Genomic DNA, 17,623 nt, shown 5'->3' on the forward strand with positions numbered 1-17,623 from the left:
CTTTGTTAAATAAGTGCTGCATAAAAAAATGTACATTCTTTTCTTAGAAACATTCTTAGAAAGGGAAAGAGTAAGTAAAAAAAAAAAAGATTGCACCAACACACCTTCACTTCCCATACATCGGACATAAAGTAAAGCCAGCAGTGGAGGAAAATTCAGAAAAATCTAAACAAATGGTAAAGTGTGATCACAAGAAGTTACTCCTGAACATTAGTGTTGCAACCAAATAAAGGCATTTATTTGTCCATGTGTACCACAGCTGTTTTTTTTTTTCTTCTTCTTCTTTGCACATTTATGGACTACCATATGGCCCTACTATAGGACGATATTTTATTCCAGAAATTGTATTCTCAAAAATGGGGTCGTGTTATAATCGAGGACTAGATTGTCATGACACATCCGCTCCGCTAGATGGAGCCAAAGTACCGGTGACCAGGTGGCGAACGGAGCGTCAAACATGGTGGTCGTTGTGGGACTCTATTTTTTCATTTTGCTTATTTGCAAAGCAGACTGGCTGTGTTTTAAAGAAGGCTCCAGGCAGCAGAAGAGACGCTGCCAAGGAAAGAACAACAGTTGTGGATGTGGAGATGATAAGGTGGAGACATCAGAGGAGAGCGAACGAGCTCTGAGGAGCTCTGAGGAGCCCTCCTCAGCTCCTCACGTTTCTATACTCAAATATAAAAAATAAAAAAAATTCAGTGAAGCGTGAAGCTGTGTTTTGGTCATGGAAATTCGGTCACTGAAAATCACAAGTGAGAAAGTGTCTTAACCCTGTTGACACTGTATGGATATATATTATGGTCACTTTATAACCCCAGTTAGCAATAATGGACACTTACACACGCATTCTGTTGCACTAAAACATACCTGTATATATTTGTATATATTAAAGCTCTTGTTATATTTTATATCTGTAAATCAAGTTAGATTTTTTTCTTCTTTTAGATTTCAATCACTTATTCTTTATTTGCAAATTTCCTCTGTTCTTAGCACACCTCTGTTATCTCTGTTTGAATTTTCCTAGAATAATTGTACAATAAAAAAGTTGTTTTATGAGTAACCTTACTGTCTTCAACATATTTTTATTTTCACAAAATGATATTTGAGAAATAGGGGTCGTCTTATAATCAGAGTCGTTCAATAGTTGGGCCAATACAGTAAATGACTCCAAGACCTCAACAAGCCAGTTTGGGTCAAGAAAGTTGGAACAGGGAATGAGATGCTTCAGGGTATGTTTGTTTTTAAAAAGTAATTTGCACATGTTGTCACTTCATCTTCTGGACCTCCAGATCTCCACGACTCCACTCCCTGAGGCGATAGCGAGAACTCCAGCCTGCACGCTCAGCTGCAATTGGCAATATGAGAGAGAGGGCAGAGAAACACAACACATTAAAAACCGATTCGAATTAAAAAAAAAAAAATCCTTAAATCTGAAAAACACTGATAGATAACTACCCTGTTAACTTCGCCTGCATGATGCAGAGTGCATAACGTCTTTGGAGGAGCACAGGGAATATGAATCTGCAACACAGAAAAGAAATGGCCGTCTGAAGCAGAATTCAATCATCTGGTAATGTAACAAGTGCTGCAACTCGTCCTACCTTAACCGTACGGTCGGATGAACAGGTGTAGAGGCTTCCAGATGATTTGTGGATCCCAGTGATCAGGCGTGTGTGTCACACGTCAAAGTCAGACACCAGCCCGAAGCTATCTGGCTGCATGGAGAAGCAGTGGAGCTTCCCGCTGTGGCCTCCTCCCCACACCTCTTTGCCGCTGTAGCTCATGTACATCAAAGACTTCAGCTACAGATAGAAAACTGAGTTAGTCTCGCTACGTACAGTGAACGTAAGAATATACATAAATGTCTAAAATGACCTATTATGTATTTTACTGCTTGAGATGGTTGATTTTTCACGATTTTCTGAAATTGTTTTTTCTGCAGAACCTCACTTCAGTTTCAGAAAGCTATGATGCTGAGAACTGAGAACTTCTGATTGCACAGCGTCTATTATGAATGCTTGTAACATCATGAGTTAGGTAATTTGACATCAGCCTCATTATCATGCACGCTACTGCTTTACCTTGTACAGATGATCATATAATTAAATCAATTATGAATAAATTAAAAAAGGAATTCATCACAGGCCCCAAATTACCTGAATCTTTTTCAAAGTTTTGTCTGCCCTGCGGTCATAGATAACCACAGTGCGACCTTTGCCCCCTGAGATGATGTATTTGTCATCAGCGGCGACGACATCACCGGACTGCCATGAAGATTGAGGATTTTAATGAGGGAGTTATCGGCTGTGGAAAAATCAGAACACGATTAAACTCAGGACAAATCATTTATCTTGATGAACAGTTTTGTTATGAATAAAGTAATCATGATTCTCACACAATTAGATTTCATCTGAGAATTCTACCACATGACACAGCTGTGGAGCATCTGTGCCTCACCTCTGGGGTCATACAAGGTGACTCTATTGTCGAAAGAGCCGGTCACCAGCACGTCCGTCTGATAGGACAGACAGAGGATGCACTGTTGCCCTTGATCACGTCCCTCTCTGCTCCGCCCGCCTGCAGGTCCCACAGCCTCACGGTGCTGTCAAAGCCCCCCGAGGCCAGCAGAGGTCCCTGACAGTCCAGGCACCAGACCCAGCCTTGATGTGTGCTGAAGCCGTGCTTCCCGGTCAGCGTGTGCAGCGCCGCTCCCTCCGGGCCCGCCTCCAGGTCCCACAGCATCACGTTACGGTCTCTGGAGGCTGTGGCACACACTCTCCCCTCCCCCCAGGAGCAGACGGAGTTGATCTGAGCAATGTGGCTTGTGGTTAAGGACATGTACTCCAGCTGCGGAGGGGGGCTCTGGCTTTTGGAGGGTTGCTGCTGCATTAATTCCCCATGCCTTCCGTTAGGCTGATTCTCGGGATCGACAAAACCATCTTGGACATTAACATCAGCATCCAGTCTGTGGCGAGCAACAGGAGCCATCCTGTGGTTTCTTTCCTCCTCCATTAGCGCCGCTGCGTCATCCCTCTGCCTCTCCTCCAAATCTCTCAGCTGTGCTTCGTGGGCTCCAGCTGCCATCGGCTGCACCTCATCCCCACCGTGGTCTATTTGCTGCGCCGCCACTCCAGCAGCTTCTAAATCCTCCTCTAAGCCATCTCCCTGTCTCTCTGCAGCTGGTTCTACACCCTGCTCTGCCGGTTGTTGTGGCACATCTGGTCCCCTTGCCACCTCATGATACGGCATTCGTCTTCTCACACGGTGAACATCTATTGTCCAGAGTGATATTAACTGCTCCAACTCGATACAGGCTTCAGGCCAGTTAAAGTTCTCCTTTGGCCCCACTGGAAAGCGTCTGGATCCAACTAATTTCCTTGCACGGAGCTGCCAGGCTGTGCTGTCCTTTGCCACATTAGCCAAAGCGTGACAGACCTGAAAGGACGAAGAAGTATATGTCGTTAAAATATGGAAAATGTGCTTTGAAATCTTATGTTAACTGGGTCAACAAATCTTGAGGACGAACCTTTGGCAGCACATTAAGGACACAATGAGCAGGAAGGTGTGAGGTGATGTTGGCTATTATCTCCCACGGCAATGTCAACAAGCCACTGGCCTCAGAAGGTGAAGGGCTCACATCTGTGGAGGATGAGTGGCCAGCAGGGAGCAGGCTGAAACAGATGTGAAGTTCAAATTGACTAAAATAGTCTTCCTTGATCTCCCATGTCAGCAGCATAGCAGCAATAAAGTCAAGGAGCATCTTAGCAATCAATCAAAGGCAAATCGAGGATTGTTCAGCCTGAAACAAACTTTCACTCATTCCAAAAGCTGCTGTTAATATATCCTAAGCTTCAAACTCCTGTTCAACGATCAGGATGTGGTGGACTCAGACAGAATAACTTGTGCGTTAAACCTGAAGATGGAGGAAGGTCTTACTCATGTAGGTCCGGTCTGGAGGCTTCACCACCGGGGGACTGCATGGGGACAGTCGATAATGCACCTTGGTCTTCATGTCTTCCTTCCTTCAGCCCAGACTGAGTCTCACTGACCTCAGACATCACCTTTCACCTCATAGCACAAAACCACAATGATCCATGACAAGGCAGCCACTGCAAACACACTGTCACATATTATGTAGCCATTATCTTAGCAACGGCTACACTGAGAGGGATAATAACAATAAACGTTTTAGCTACTTACTGTGAATATAGCGCCTGCAATGTCGGTAACGCCAGACAGTTATAATCTCGGAAGCAAACAGAGATGACTAAACTGAAGACGGATGATGGGAGACAACGGGCGGCCGTTAGCTTCACTGTTACTGAGCGCCCGATCACACTAGACCCCTGAAAAGCCGTGTCCGCTGTCGGTTTATAAGCCGAAATCAATAATCTGGAGTGTTACAAAAAAATCAATCCAGTGGTCCCACTTCTTCAGTTTGTTTGCTGTCAAAATCACAAAACAAACAGAACTTCCGGCGCAGGTAATTGACGTCATCAATATGGCCTGGCGTGATATATTTTTTTATTTTTTTAGGGGGCCCAGGAATGAACTTACCGAACAAAATTGAGTTCGCTATGCTCAAATGAAAACAATACTAAACGTTCATCTAAATTTGGTGTTTGACTAAACCCCCAACATAACTTGAAGGCCCAATGGCAGATTGACTCTGGCTTCTTGAGGTCTTTGCCAGTCAATGTATTGTTGTGGATAGAGGCCAGTGTTCAAAAACATTTTGCTCGAATTATTTCAACATTGAGGCAGTCACAAACACAGAGAAAATACTTCTGGGCTAACACAATTAAACTTGAACTGAAAGGTCCTCCTTTAGTTGGAAACATATGACTTATGCCAGCTGGTGTGAATGTGATTGGCATCAACCTATTGGGACATGACCTGCAGAGTCATCTTACAGTTGAGGAGTGGACTTTTGATCATGAATCCACAGGGTTGAATCCCACTGTGCTCCCCAGATCTGCATCTAATTGAACCCTTCTGGGACATTGTGGATCATCATAGGACCAAAGGCCGTCCAGGAGCTCCGATGCCCTGATCCTGTTCAGGAAGGAGACCTTTGTCTCATCAGGAACATACAAGATGATGTGAGGAACACACAGTCATATCAGTTGTTCAAATGATAATCTCAGAGTTCTGTCAGCCCATGAACATACTCTCCACTCTCATTTTGGGTAAGAATCAAGATCGAGTTCCTAATTAGATGACTTTCACATATTGCTCCTAAATTATTTTTCTATCAATGGATTGCGCTGTAAACATGAAGATAGTTTGAGATCTGTGATGTTTCATGTGGTCCTGTAAAGAAAAAAAGTGTGGATTAAGTGCAGTGGATCATTACTTCCGTTGATTCAAATGGTGAAAATTCTAATATACAGATTACAAAGAACACAATTTTCAGCCAAGTCAAAGCTTAATAGAAAAAACTTTTATTTCCCCTATTCACAAAAATTAAATAAAAGGGATACATCAGATAACATCCCACCTGCACCACAGTTCAGCAAAAAAAAGGTACTACAATGAATTCAATTGCCAGCCTTGATATCAGATTGTTGAAACAAAGTCATGAATTTGCTTTCCACATTCTTCCCTCAGGTTTGCACCAAGCACCGACTCGCCTTCAGTTGAACCACGTCAAAATTTGACATAATCAGATGGTCCGCTATAAAAAACGAAAACAAAATTGTTCTTTAAATAAAAAGAATAAAAAAAGGGAAAAAAAAAACTTTTAAAGTCCAAAACAAATTTGTGCGTAATTGCACAAAAAAAATATAAAAAGAAAAATCAAAAACTGTCACATAAACAAACAAAAAATAAAGTAAAGAAACCTGTGGAAAACTTGCATTGAATTGAACTTCTTAAAATAACTTGGATTGACTGAGTGAAGAGTGGTAAACTTCTGTACGGTTCTGAGGTGCAGGAGCTGCATCCTTCAAATGCATCAAACAGCTGCTGCACTGACCATTGCACCCCGCCTGCCATCATCCAGCAGCGACTCTGTATCTCTGTTGCTTTCCTTTTGAATTTGAAGAGGACGCCATCAAAATCACCCATCTCCTTATGCTGGAACACATTTAGATTCTTCCCATTAAGTCTTTATCTTCAGAGCATCCTGACAAATTCAACTGGCAGGAAACTGCTGATGTGGACCGTGGCTGCATGAAAGCAGTCCTGATTTAAATTTCACTCCCAAACAGAACTGATAAGAGTCGGGCTGATGCAAAAAAAAAAAAAAAAAAAATACATGAACAAAGTACTTGGGTGCATACTTTTAAACCAAACATCGACAGGCAAACGGTCACTTCCATCTCAACAGTCCACTGTGGACAATGACTAAAGAGATAAAGCTGAATAAAGACCAACACTCGCTTACAAAAAGCTAACCAGTGTCAGAGGAGGAGAACTATTAGGACTCGGTGTATTCCCAGGCCTTTCCTACACAGTATCGACGGGTAAAGTTTATGGCGGCCACAATCACTAGTTTGATCGCGAGCTGGAGAAGTACCTTATTGGTCCAGCAGTGAGTTCCATTGCCATAGATGATGCTTTTACAAAGTAGGTTCCTGCATAGGAACCTTTTTGGGGGAAAAAAAAAGAAAAAAAAAAACCTAAACAAGCAGGACTTGTTGCAAAGCAGGCAATGTTCATGGGAAAGAAGCCCTGATGGCTCAAACAGACGTCGCTTTTTGAGAAGCTTCAGTGCGAAGGCGTCCTGACAATGCAGAGGTGCAGTGGGACACGGATCCAAATACTGTAAATGTCTCCCTCCTCTTAATTCATAATCAGTCCATTTTAAGAAGGCGCTACATTGTAAAACTATGTTAAGAGGCATCGAGTCTTCAGTTACTTCCTTTACCATTGCTTAACATTATGCTTACTTAAACAAGCCTTTAACAGTCCTAAAAATCACTTATCAAAAAAAAAAAAAAAACTACTCAATTTCAGTATATTACTGTATGTCTTACATTAGAAATTCTAAATTTCTTACGAAAGAAAAAGTGCATTTATACCTGTAAGACCCAATTCATCCTTGGTGAGGTCTTATCACTCATTAAGTCTGTTTTGCAAATACTCTAACAAAAAAAAAAAAAAAAACCTGAAGAAACAGCAGCAATATGATTCTCGACTTGCCTACAGTATTTGAACTCTTCTTGCAGTGAGCGTTTCTCCAAAAACAATCACAAGTGAACCGAGTCCTGCAAATTATTCGCCTGTAGCTTTCCTCTGGCACGCGCACACCTTTGATTCGACGATTCTGAACGCTGATTGGACTTTGTGTACGAACGGGAAGACGAAGAACCGAGCGCCTGGCGGCCTCGGCGTGACTTAACCACCAAGGATGAGATCGACCCAGAAAAACAGACATTCACTCAAACATGCTCCACGTCAGAGGTCATCAAATGCCATGCAATATTTTGGTGGTGCGGTGGTAAAAACCTTAAGAGGACAGACGTACTGCGCCGTTTTCCCCCCGCCCCCGCCTTCGGAGGGGGGGAAAAAATACAACATGATCCGAGAGGAATTCAGCAACCAAGGGAAGAGAAAGGAAATGAAATTCAGCTAAATGCACATATGAAGAAAAAAAAAAGACCCATGTATATGCACAACGAATGGTTTATGCAGTTTTTGCAATTAAAAAGGTGCAAAATAGTCTTTGTGCACATCGTTAGAGTGAAAGCGTGTTTGTTTGAGCCTCCGGCACGAGTCTTCTGCTCACCGCGTGCATTGTAGTATTTGGGACTGTGGCACTCTATGTTGGTTCAGATAATTCCTTTAAATGTACCTATCTGAAACCCCTCCCCCCCACCTCCCAGCCGCCATCTAGCCCAACAGGTTACCAAATGGGGGTTAATCAGGGAGGGGTTAAATTCCACCCCGGGTTTTGCCCTCATCTACCTAAGATCCCTGCGGTGCTGTTGGCAAAAGTCACTTTCGAGTGTGTTGGATTCCGTGAGGCGTTTTTAAATCTGAGAGGTATATGCTTATCCCCAGTTTGCCCACACCCACCACCCTCCTCCCACCCTCCCTCACAGGGACAAACGGGACGCGGGGGAAGAGGGGGGAAAGGAGGCCGTCTTGCAGAGTGGAGGGTCAAGGCCAGTCACATCCCTCCAGTTCTAGTTTCTCCCCACGAGCTGGGCAGTGCAATGAGTTTCCCTGTTACCCTCCCCTTCGTTCACCTGAAAGAAAAAAAAAAACACAGAAACCCGAGGTCAGGACGCTCGAGAGCGCGGCGGATTTGAACGGCACTGCCGAAAACATCTCTTTCTGGATCAGATCACTATTTTGGGAACAAAATGTATCATTGTTCATCAATGAGCTGGGTGTGTCATCACTTCCAGAAGGTGGTGTGTGTGTGTGTGTGGGGGCTATATACCTAACGTTTCAGTGTCCTGCAAGGACTGGAGGGGTCGGGTTAGACGCCGTAACAGGCCGACAGGCGCTCCTTTAACAGAGGAGGGAACTGCTCTGAAAACTGCTGCCAGTTCTCCTCTCCCACCTGGTCCTTGAAGCCATGCAGGATCTGGAAAAGACATTAAAGATCTTCAGAAACATTTAACAGCTATTCCAGAAGAATCTAGAATAATGCTATTCAAGGAGGCAAACTTTGAATTAAGTTAATTAATCTCAAACCATTTGTCAAAATTGAAACAGATGAGAGAAAAATGGAAGTGACTGCAGCGTGTTTTGCCATCAGTAACATCTTTGTCCTGAAATAAACTTCTAACCATGCGATCATCAAAATCCAGTAACAAAATCACCGTTGCCACACTTCTCAGACTCAAAAGCATCAGCACAGCGAAATCAGATTTCGAATGTCTGTTGAGTGTTCATCACAGTGTGGGTCGGACGCCGGCGTTGCTGCACGCGCCTCGGACTGCCGCTCACCTTATAAAACATGTCTCTCAGGTCCTCCTTGGGGTTCACCCAGGAGGCCACAGCATCACAGAAGAAAATGAAGTCCTGCACACAAAGGATTTGTTACTTCAACATCAACTTCAGCTCCGTGTTCCAACATTTCTCTCACTCTGGATTTGAAGCTGACCTGCACCACGCCCGCAGGGTTGACGCCGATCATCACACAGATGCCCCTGAAGGCCGAGTCCTTCTCCTCGTTATCTCTGATGTTTCTCAGCGACGTACACCTGACGCGATGGGAATAAAAATTAAAACGAGGATATATTCTCATTATGAAGTGACGGGACACTCGCGCACGCCACTCACCACGGTCGAATGAAGTGCTGTAACTGTGGCGCCACTTCCTGGGGGCAGACGAAACCCAGTCTGCCAATCGTGATGGCTTCACAGAGAAACCAGCGGAAACCAGTCAGTCCCAATTCTTCCAACACACTTTTACAACACGTGCACTCTCTGCGGAAAGGCTGTGTGTTACCTGTGTTTTCCAGGAGCGTCTTGGGCGTGTTGGGCCGATTGGATCTCAACCAGGTGAGGCAGAACCATCCCCACATAGGGCTGCATCTCCGCACCTAGACACACACACACACACACACACAGCACGCATGCCGTCAAATATTTAGGACTTTTAAGAACATTTAATGTAGAATCAGTCATTCTCCTCATCCACTCACACACAAACCGTCTTGATGCCAGTTCTAACCAATCTGCATTAATTCAGAGCTTATGCCACTAGTGGAGAACTGAGGCAGGACAATCCAGGGACGTCAGTATTGTCGATTCACTCCTATGCAACCACAGTCCTGCTAGTTTTTGATGACTTAAAAAAAAATAGCTGAACCACCACAAGAGTGGTAATCATAATCCTCTGCCCTGACAACTGTTTTGTGAGAGAACAATAAAAATCCTCTCTTTCACGTGACCAGGACAAAGTTTCGAGGATCTTTAACGTCGGTTCATGCAAAAACAGCCGCTGGACGACTGGACTATGAACCACACATGGCTACGCTCACCTGGACAACTCCCTGTCTGCTGCTTGACACTTGTACCTGTAAGGATACCACACACACACAGGTTCACTGGGCTGACTGGGGTACATCAGGAGCATGCACACTCACACTCACACAACATGCTTCCATGCAGAACAGAGGGTCTGCAGCAGCAACGCCCCTCATGGCCAAAGCAACAAACCACTGCACCACCGAATGTCAAAAAAACTCAACTTCCAAGTCCGTTAAATGATCAACTCCATGCAACTCCAAATCACACCATCCTGCCAACTGTAACACTTAGAACCCGGTTCAACACAAGGTGAGCAGAGTCTGGATCAGAACACATTATGGGAACAAAACGTATCATTTTGTATCAATGAGCTGGGTGTGTCATCATATCCAGAGACCTTGTTGTCAACTATCACCTGAATCAAAGCTGCAGGACGACGGTAGAAACTAATTTCTTACCCATCTGCATGGAGATCTCGCCGATGGCCCAGGTGGCGTTGTTACACACCGAGATGAACTCCGGATTCAGGTTCAGCCCAAGAATGGGCATGAACTCAGCTGGAGGGAGGCGAGAACGCAGGATTAACGTGGAGTTCCAAGTTCTATTACAGTCTGAAAGCAGTGTTCTGATCGCTCACCTATGCAGGGTTTGACGTGGAGGAAACACGCCTTGGTTAGATCCCCCAGCAGAGCGAAGGAGCTCTGCCTCACCTCGGGCATCGTGTCCTGCAGCCGAGCACAGGAACTCAATTACATGCAGAAACGGATACTTTTAAATACACAAATTGAACAATGGAAGAAATTCCATCATACCTGCATGCACTGGAAAAGCAGGGTCATGATGTTGGAGCGAGCCACTAGCTGTCCACGTGGCCCCCCAAACCCTCGGCCAGTCCGCTGAGCAGGTCCAAGGCCACGATCATGAAGTCCTTGTCCGGAGCCTCGTATTGATCTGGATGCTGGTTGTACATCTATCAAAACAGAACGCAGTGAATCTTCTCTGCTTTAATTCAAAAGCTGCCGCCGCCGAGGTGCCGTGCTCTCACCATAGCCTGAGCAAGAGTCTTCTGAACGAGCGTGACGCAGCGCTGGTACACGGGCTCGCAGTAAGGCAGGAATCCGCTCTGCAGGGCGGTGGCTACCGACGACAGACACTGGAAGACGATTCATGATTGATCAGAGTTTGTTTGACTTGGAAGCAGTTAATTTCCAAAATGTTCTGTGCAGAAATCTTTTTTTTTTTTAATCACCTCAAGAAGAGGAAAAAGATCCTTGTCCTCATCCTTCAGCTCGTTCCACTTGGCAATTAGTGGTGGCATCAACTTCTGAATATACTCCTGTTGAAAAATATCAACCGTAAGAGCTCAAATTCATATTTGAATGAAGAGATGTGACGAAGCAACGACAATATTTGACCGCCATTTGACTCACAGGCTGATTGAGGTGATGGCCCACTGAGTCTGCCAGAGTTCCTATGGCGTCATACAGGATGAGCAGATTTTTGTGTTGGTATTTCCCAAAGGCAAAGACCAGCGTGTCCAGGATGAAACTCAGGTAAGGAACCAGCTCCGTGCAAGCTTCCTCCTCGAGGGTGGCAAATGCACTGAGAGGGAAAAAAATAAAACCAACGGGGGTTACATATATCTGTTCCACATATCTGTTTAGAAGGTTGTGGGTTCACAGACGCAGGATGTGGATCAGAAGATATTTATGGGAACAAAATGTATCATTGTTCATCAATGAGCTGGGTGTGTCGTCACTTCCACGAAATAAATGAAACCGGAGGGCGGGTGTGAAGCTGCTCACCTGCAGGCGGCCTCCTGCACCCTCTTGTTGCTGTCCAGGATGCGCTTCAGCAGCTCCGTCATCAGGGGCTTGAGGTAGGAGTCGGGCGGCTGGGAGACCACCCAGTGTGCATAGCGACTCAAAGTCCAGCAGGCGATGGAGCGCACCAGGGCCTTCTTATCGCACAGACACTGGATGAGGTGGGGGATGAGCTCCGGCAGGTAGGGGACCATGCCCTGCATGCAGCCTGGGGAAATCGAGGAAGACATACAAATTACAAAAAAACAGCCAAGTTGAATCCATGACGCTCTTCGGAGCTGCGAACCTCACCTTCGGCGATGGCTCCCAGGACCAGGATGCCGGACTCCTTGATGACCCAGTCTACATGGAAGAGGAGGCCTTTGAGGAGCGGCAGCAGGTGGGGGCAGCTCATCGCGGAACACGTTGGCCAAAACGTCCAGAGCTGCGGCCGAACACTTTCCTACGACGCAAAGGAAAACCGGTTAGAACCTCACAGGAACTCACAGCGAGCAATCAAACCGTAAAATACACAACGCCTTATTCCTTTGATCACTCACGAAGGTTCCAGTCAGACAACGTGTCGTCATCGTCGTCGTCATCTTCTTCGATGTCCTCGCCTCCTCTCCCTCACCCCCCTCGTGCTGCAGGGTGACGGTTCGCGACTTGTGGAAGCGAGGCTTGATGTCCTGGTCGCTGTCCGGCACGGCCTCGTCCTCCTCCACGTCGCCCTGGAGGAACAAAGAAACGCCAGACAAACACCTCAGATTCAAGAGCAGCGTCTATTTTTGACATGCACTGCACTATCACACAGAGCCATAAGAGACACGCCTCCAGTCTGTGTATTTGATACTTCAAACAGATTTTTATATTACAGATGCAAAGCAGTGAAACTAGAAAGGCTCTCACCTTCAGTAGTATGATGTCGATCTCTGAATACTTCATCCCATTTACTAGGATAGGGATCAGTCTGTCAAAAGAAAATAATGTCACTTCTATGGACATTATCTCAATATATCCAGTTATTAACACGAGCCATGAACCAAAAAACAAAGCTCAGCGTATGTTTGTAAAATCAGATTATCACAGTACTCTATTACTGCATGTCTGATGTATATGAAAGCAGAAAGAAGCATTTTTGTTCCAATTGTATATTCGGCAAATCTTTTAAATGTTTGAAGGGATTATCATCCAGTCGCATGAAGTCTTTGAGATGTTTAGAATAGATTATTCAAAACCTGACAAATGCAACATCAGTTTTTCACTGTACGATAATGCCTTCATGAATCCGGAGCTGCTACTCACTGCACCAGGTGTCCCGACAGCATCTCCTTACAGATGGGCTGCTCTGCCAGAGTCAGCCAGAACTCGCAGGCCTCCAGAGCCACGTTCTCATCGTGGTCCTGGGTCCTCTGCAGCATGTACTGCAGGAGACAAGAGGGTTGCACTCAAGAACGGCACGTTTAAAGTGACAACAGCAGAAAATATTACAGGTTTAGTGAGGAACTGCTGCTGCAGAGCATCAGCTGTAACAGGCTCAGTAAATCTGGATCAGAGATATAAGGAACTTTAGGTATCATTGTGAATCAATGAGCTGGGTTTCTCATCACTTCCAGATTAAAAATCGACTCATCCTTTACTTCCTGAGGCAGGAAGACTCTCTACCCGCTCACCTGGATGATGCTGTGCATGTGAGGGATGAGGCGGTCGATGCGGACTTCCAGCAACATGACCAGGGCTCGGCACACATTCTTCCGGACCTCGGAGTCCTCATCTGCTGCCAGCGCAAACAGGCTCTGGTGGAGAGGAGCAAGAAGTGGACCCGGAGGAAGGGAGATGAAGGGCGGTTCACAACAATCAGTGAGCCGCGTTTTCCTCATCTCTAACCAACAGCTAAATCGGACAGAGTTACGGTTTCACCTGCGCTTAATGTGGAATTTTGTCAGCTCACCTCTATAAAGGTGTCAATGTTGTCCATGAGAGCCTGAGCTCTGCCGATGATGAACTGGTTCACACAGGCGATGGCATGGGACCTGCGGGGAGGAAAGGATGACTTGAATGTAAAATGTGTCAATTTTATAACACTTTAAAGCAACACACAGAAGACATGAGAAAACTATTTTCTGAAATACTAAGGAGAAGATTTTTTTTTCCATTATCAAACTACTGAAATTGTGAATCTCATGTAGTCACTACGGAAACAAAGCAATACCGGTACTGATCAAATCAATTCATAAAACGCTCAATGTGGAACATATAACATTTCTATTTAGATTGGTGCTGTGATTTAAGTCATGAATGGAGCGGAGTTGGAGGTGTAATCTGTTATAATCTAGGAGTAAACGAAAGCTCTGAATCAGACAGTATGAATACAAACACCATCACTTTCAGTCAGATGTTTGTTCTGCATCACATTCAGAGAATGGCATCATGAAAACATTGATGACTCCCGATCGCTCCTGTACCTAATCTTGGGGCTGCAATGCTTGAAGACTGAAGGAATTTAGGGATCATAATGTTGAGGGGTCTATTCAGAGCGTCGCTGTCCAGCAGCTCCGACGAATCCTCGCAGATCTTCTGCAGTGCGCCGAACGAACCCTGAGACACGGACATACACAGAGAGGCTGTCAATCAAACGCAAACGTACAGGGACACAGAGGAAGAACGAGAGCGCATCAGAAATAACAGTGGAGCAAGAGGACTGCATGAACAGTCTGCTTTTCAATCCGATTAGCTCGGAAATTATTTCAGTCAGGAGTGCAGAAGTCTTTCCTGCCAAGAAAACCGTCTCAGGGATCGAACACTAAGAATTGAATTTGTATGTATGAAACAAAAGTGAGGGCTTATGAAGACTGGAAATAACTAAGACTTGGGGAAGAAAGCGACTGAGTGCAGACCTCGCAGGTGTTGTAGTCCTCCGAGTTGAGCAGATTGCAGAGCTGGGGCAGCAGCTCAGGCCATGTCTGTAGCTCTCCTTTGGAGGCGATAGTAGTGATCAGGATGCCTACAGGGACAGAGGGAGACAAAGCAGACTTCAGATTAGTGATTCAGAGAGGCTGGATCACTGCGAGGCGCGTTTGTAACGGCTCTGGATCAGTATGAATACAAACACCTTCATGGGGAATCAGATGATATTCTGCATCACTTCGAGAGGAAAACGGACAAACGGATCTAGATCACCACATGATGTGACAAACTTACCGATGGTGGCGCGGATGAGCGGCGAGGGGTCGCCGATGTTGTTGAGGCATTCCTGCTTAATGAAGTCCGCGACGGTTGGGGGAAGTTTTGATAGTGGGCCTTGACATTGTTCTTCAGGATCAGACCGCTCAGAGAGCGAGTTGGCTCATCTAAGGCGCAGAGAAACAGTCTCAGTTAGAAAAGTGCCAGCAATCGAAAAATTAGACTGTAAGAGTCGAAATGTGTCGGAAATTATTAGTATTCACTACAGCTGGAAATCCAGAGGAGCAGTTCTGACACACCATGTGCCAGAACGACATGCACGCATAGTGCTGAATCGGCATAAAAGGATAAATGTCATGTTCTGAGAGCGAGAGACACTGTATGTCAAAGACGACGGCTCACCTTCACTTTTGAGCCGCGTGAGGACAAAGATGAGATAGTTTTGAAATCGGGAAACTGGTTGAGTTGCTCGAGTTTCTAAGGCAGCTGTTAAGGACAATGTGACTTCCCCCGCAGTTCTTCGTAGAATTGCATTCCATTCACAAATTTCAATCAACTACAGCTATAGCATTCCACGCAACAGGCAAAAGTATCTAAACAACCTAAGTAATTACACTGAGAGATTAAAAAAAAAATAAATGGTGAAGTCTGTCAAAATATTCATGTAACCATGTCGCAGGATACTTGTTGGACAGCTCTCTGTGTGACTGTATTGGGTGACTGTGAGTCTTTGAGCAGCTGGAGGACCTGCTGAAGTCCCTGCTCATCTGGCTGCCACTCCATCCTGTAAAACACCATTATAAAAAAAAAAAAGAAAAATCAACATCTCAGTCATAAAAACTTTGTCAAAGTGAACATTTAATGTAATTAAGTGGACAATGGATCAGACAGTATGAATACAAACACCATCAGTGGCATTCAGATGTTTTTAATGCATCATCTCCAGTCCACAAACTTAGATAAAATTAAGAAGTTAATCTTAATGACGGAGGTGCGTGAAGTATAAGAGTGATCAAAGTTCACAAAGGTGTAACAGGTGGTTCGCCTCACCAATTTGACTGACATTCAAATAGGAAACGCACAATAAAACCAAATAGCACCACAGCTGTTCGGTCTTTCCAAAGCAGCATGTCTGTAGTCTGATAAAGGGGTTCACAAAACCCTGTGGCTAAGATCAGCCAGTCAGCGTGTGATGGAAGGCGTTTAGATTGAAGCTCAAGAAGCCAAAGAAAGGTCAGAGGAAGTAGGGTGATAGCGCAAACCAGGCCAAGACACTAAAGTAGTTTGTGACCATAAGGTATGAGATAACCTGCTTCACAGTGAAGATACCAGCTTTCATCCTACTTGAGGAATCCACACTGAATCAAACAGTGGCCTTAACAGAAAAGCTACACAGTGAAAAGCTTTGCAGTGTGATTTTATTTGATTATAAAGGACTTCTTGGTTGTGAAAGACTTCAGTTTATGACACCGTTGCTCTGCTCAGTTTCTTTACTGAAGTGATCTTCACTGCGATAACAGGAACACCATTCAGAATGACCGGTGCAGGAATCTTCTCAGCACTTTGCATTTTTCTTGATTGAAGTTTCCAGTGCGTGCGTCCATAATCACTGGATGTCTATACTTCAGATGGTTCAAATGAAAAAGAAACCGACACTGCTGTCGGTTCGAGGCGATCTAAAACTGTGGGGGTAGTAAGGGGGGGGGGTGATATAAAGTCAAACAAGCAGAGAGAGGCCTTGCGCGGCCGACGAAAACCTGCATGAACCCAGCGAGGGCAGAAGACAAACACGACCAGCTAAAATCTACGTGACCCGGCTTAGCTGCTCCAAGTTAATCCGACCCCCACCCTCCACGCCGCCCGGTCCTCCGCGCCGAGTTACGGAAACGCTTTGTGTGTCGGTGCTTTTTAGGGGTTCCACGTTCCAGCACAGAGCCGGAGTCCAACACGTGGAGCCGGGACGTGCCGCGGACCCGGCGGGGTCGCGCTCCGCGAACAACTGAGGAAAAGTTACGAGGAAACGAGTTCGCTCCGAGGCAGCACCGCCATGTCGGCGATCAGGATACAGATCGTGGAGAATCGCAGAATGTGTTAGTCACTTCATTAGTCAACTCCATGATTTACCGTCCAGCACCGGCGGATTCACCGGTTGGTCGCGCCGCACGTTAGTTGACCTGACGCCGCAGAAGTTGCCCTTCTGTCTCGGGCCTGCTCGGCAGGGCAGTTCCCGGCTGGGTGGTCACACGCAATGTGCCCGGCGACAAATTCAACCGAAAAACCGCCTCCAGCCCCCGAAAAGAAAGCGAATAGACAGTAATGCTTCGGTAGTCGGCAGATACCAGAGTGTTTGTGTAGGACAAAGTGGCTCGCACGAAGCCGGTGGCTGTGAAAGGTTCAAACTTGGTGAACACGTTTTGCAAGCTGGCGTTAGCCGCTAAGCCGCTAGCACCATGCTAATGCTATTTAACAGACTGCTGCTTTGTTACTTTCCCGAGAGACACCCGACCCGATCACGCGGTCCGTTCGATGTACTTACGGATTTTGTCAAAAGAAACAAGAGTGAACCAACTGTGTACGTACAATATTGAGTTATTAGTTGAATATTCGATACTGGGCCGCTTCGATCCCGAGCTTCGTAGCGGTTCCTCTTGTTCAAATGAGCACGCCGATTGAAATTGGCCCGTGGCGGCTTCCGTCCAACAGGA

The 17,623-nt window shown here is 45.6% G+C and overlaps 1 protein-coding gene, 1 non-coding gene and 1 pseudogene across 2 annotated transcripts; all 3 read right to left on the minus strand.

The window, feature by feature from the left end:
- Nucleotides 1–194: 194 nt before the first annotated feature.
- Nucleotides 195–4,447, minus strand: fbxw9 (F-box and WD repeat domain containing 9). Its single transcript, XM_030090569.1, is given in 10 exon segments — nt 195–1,345; nt 1,456–1,521; nt 1,602–1,802; nt 2,157–2,254; nt 2,257–2,304; nt 2,458–2,535; nt 2,538–3,435; nt 3,527–3,671; nt 3,937–4,063; nt 4,201–4,447. Coding segments are annotated over 9 exon segments (1,731 nt in total). The 5' UTR covers nt 4,059–4,063; nt 4,201–4,447; the 3' UTR covers nt 195–1,270.
- Nucleotides 4,448–5,421: 974 nt separating this feature from the next.
- On the minus strand, nt 5,422–17,558 carry LOC115387370 (transportin-2-like; annotated as a pseudogene).
- Nucleotides 15,797–15,864, minus strand: LOC115387806 (small nucleolar RNA SNORD41). The gene has a single exon (XR_003931422.1). It is a non-coding gene; the product is annotated as a small nucleolar RNA SNORD41 (small nucleolar RNA).
- Nucleotides 17,559–17,623: the final 65 nt, after the last annotated feature.

This window comes from Salarias fasciatus, chromosome 4, assembly GCF_902148845.1.
Source record: "Salarias fasciatus chromosome 4, fSalaFa1.1, whole genome shotgun sequence".
Lineage (NCBI taxonomy): Eukaryota > Metazoa > Chordata > Actinopteri > Blenniiformes > Blenniidae > Salarias > Salarias fasciatus.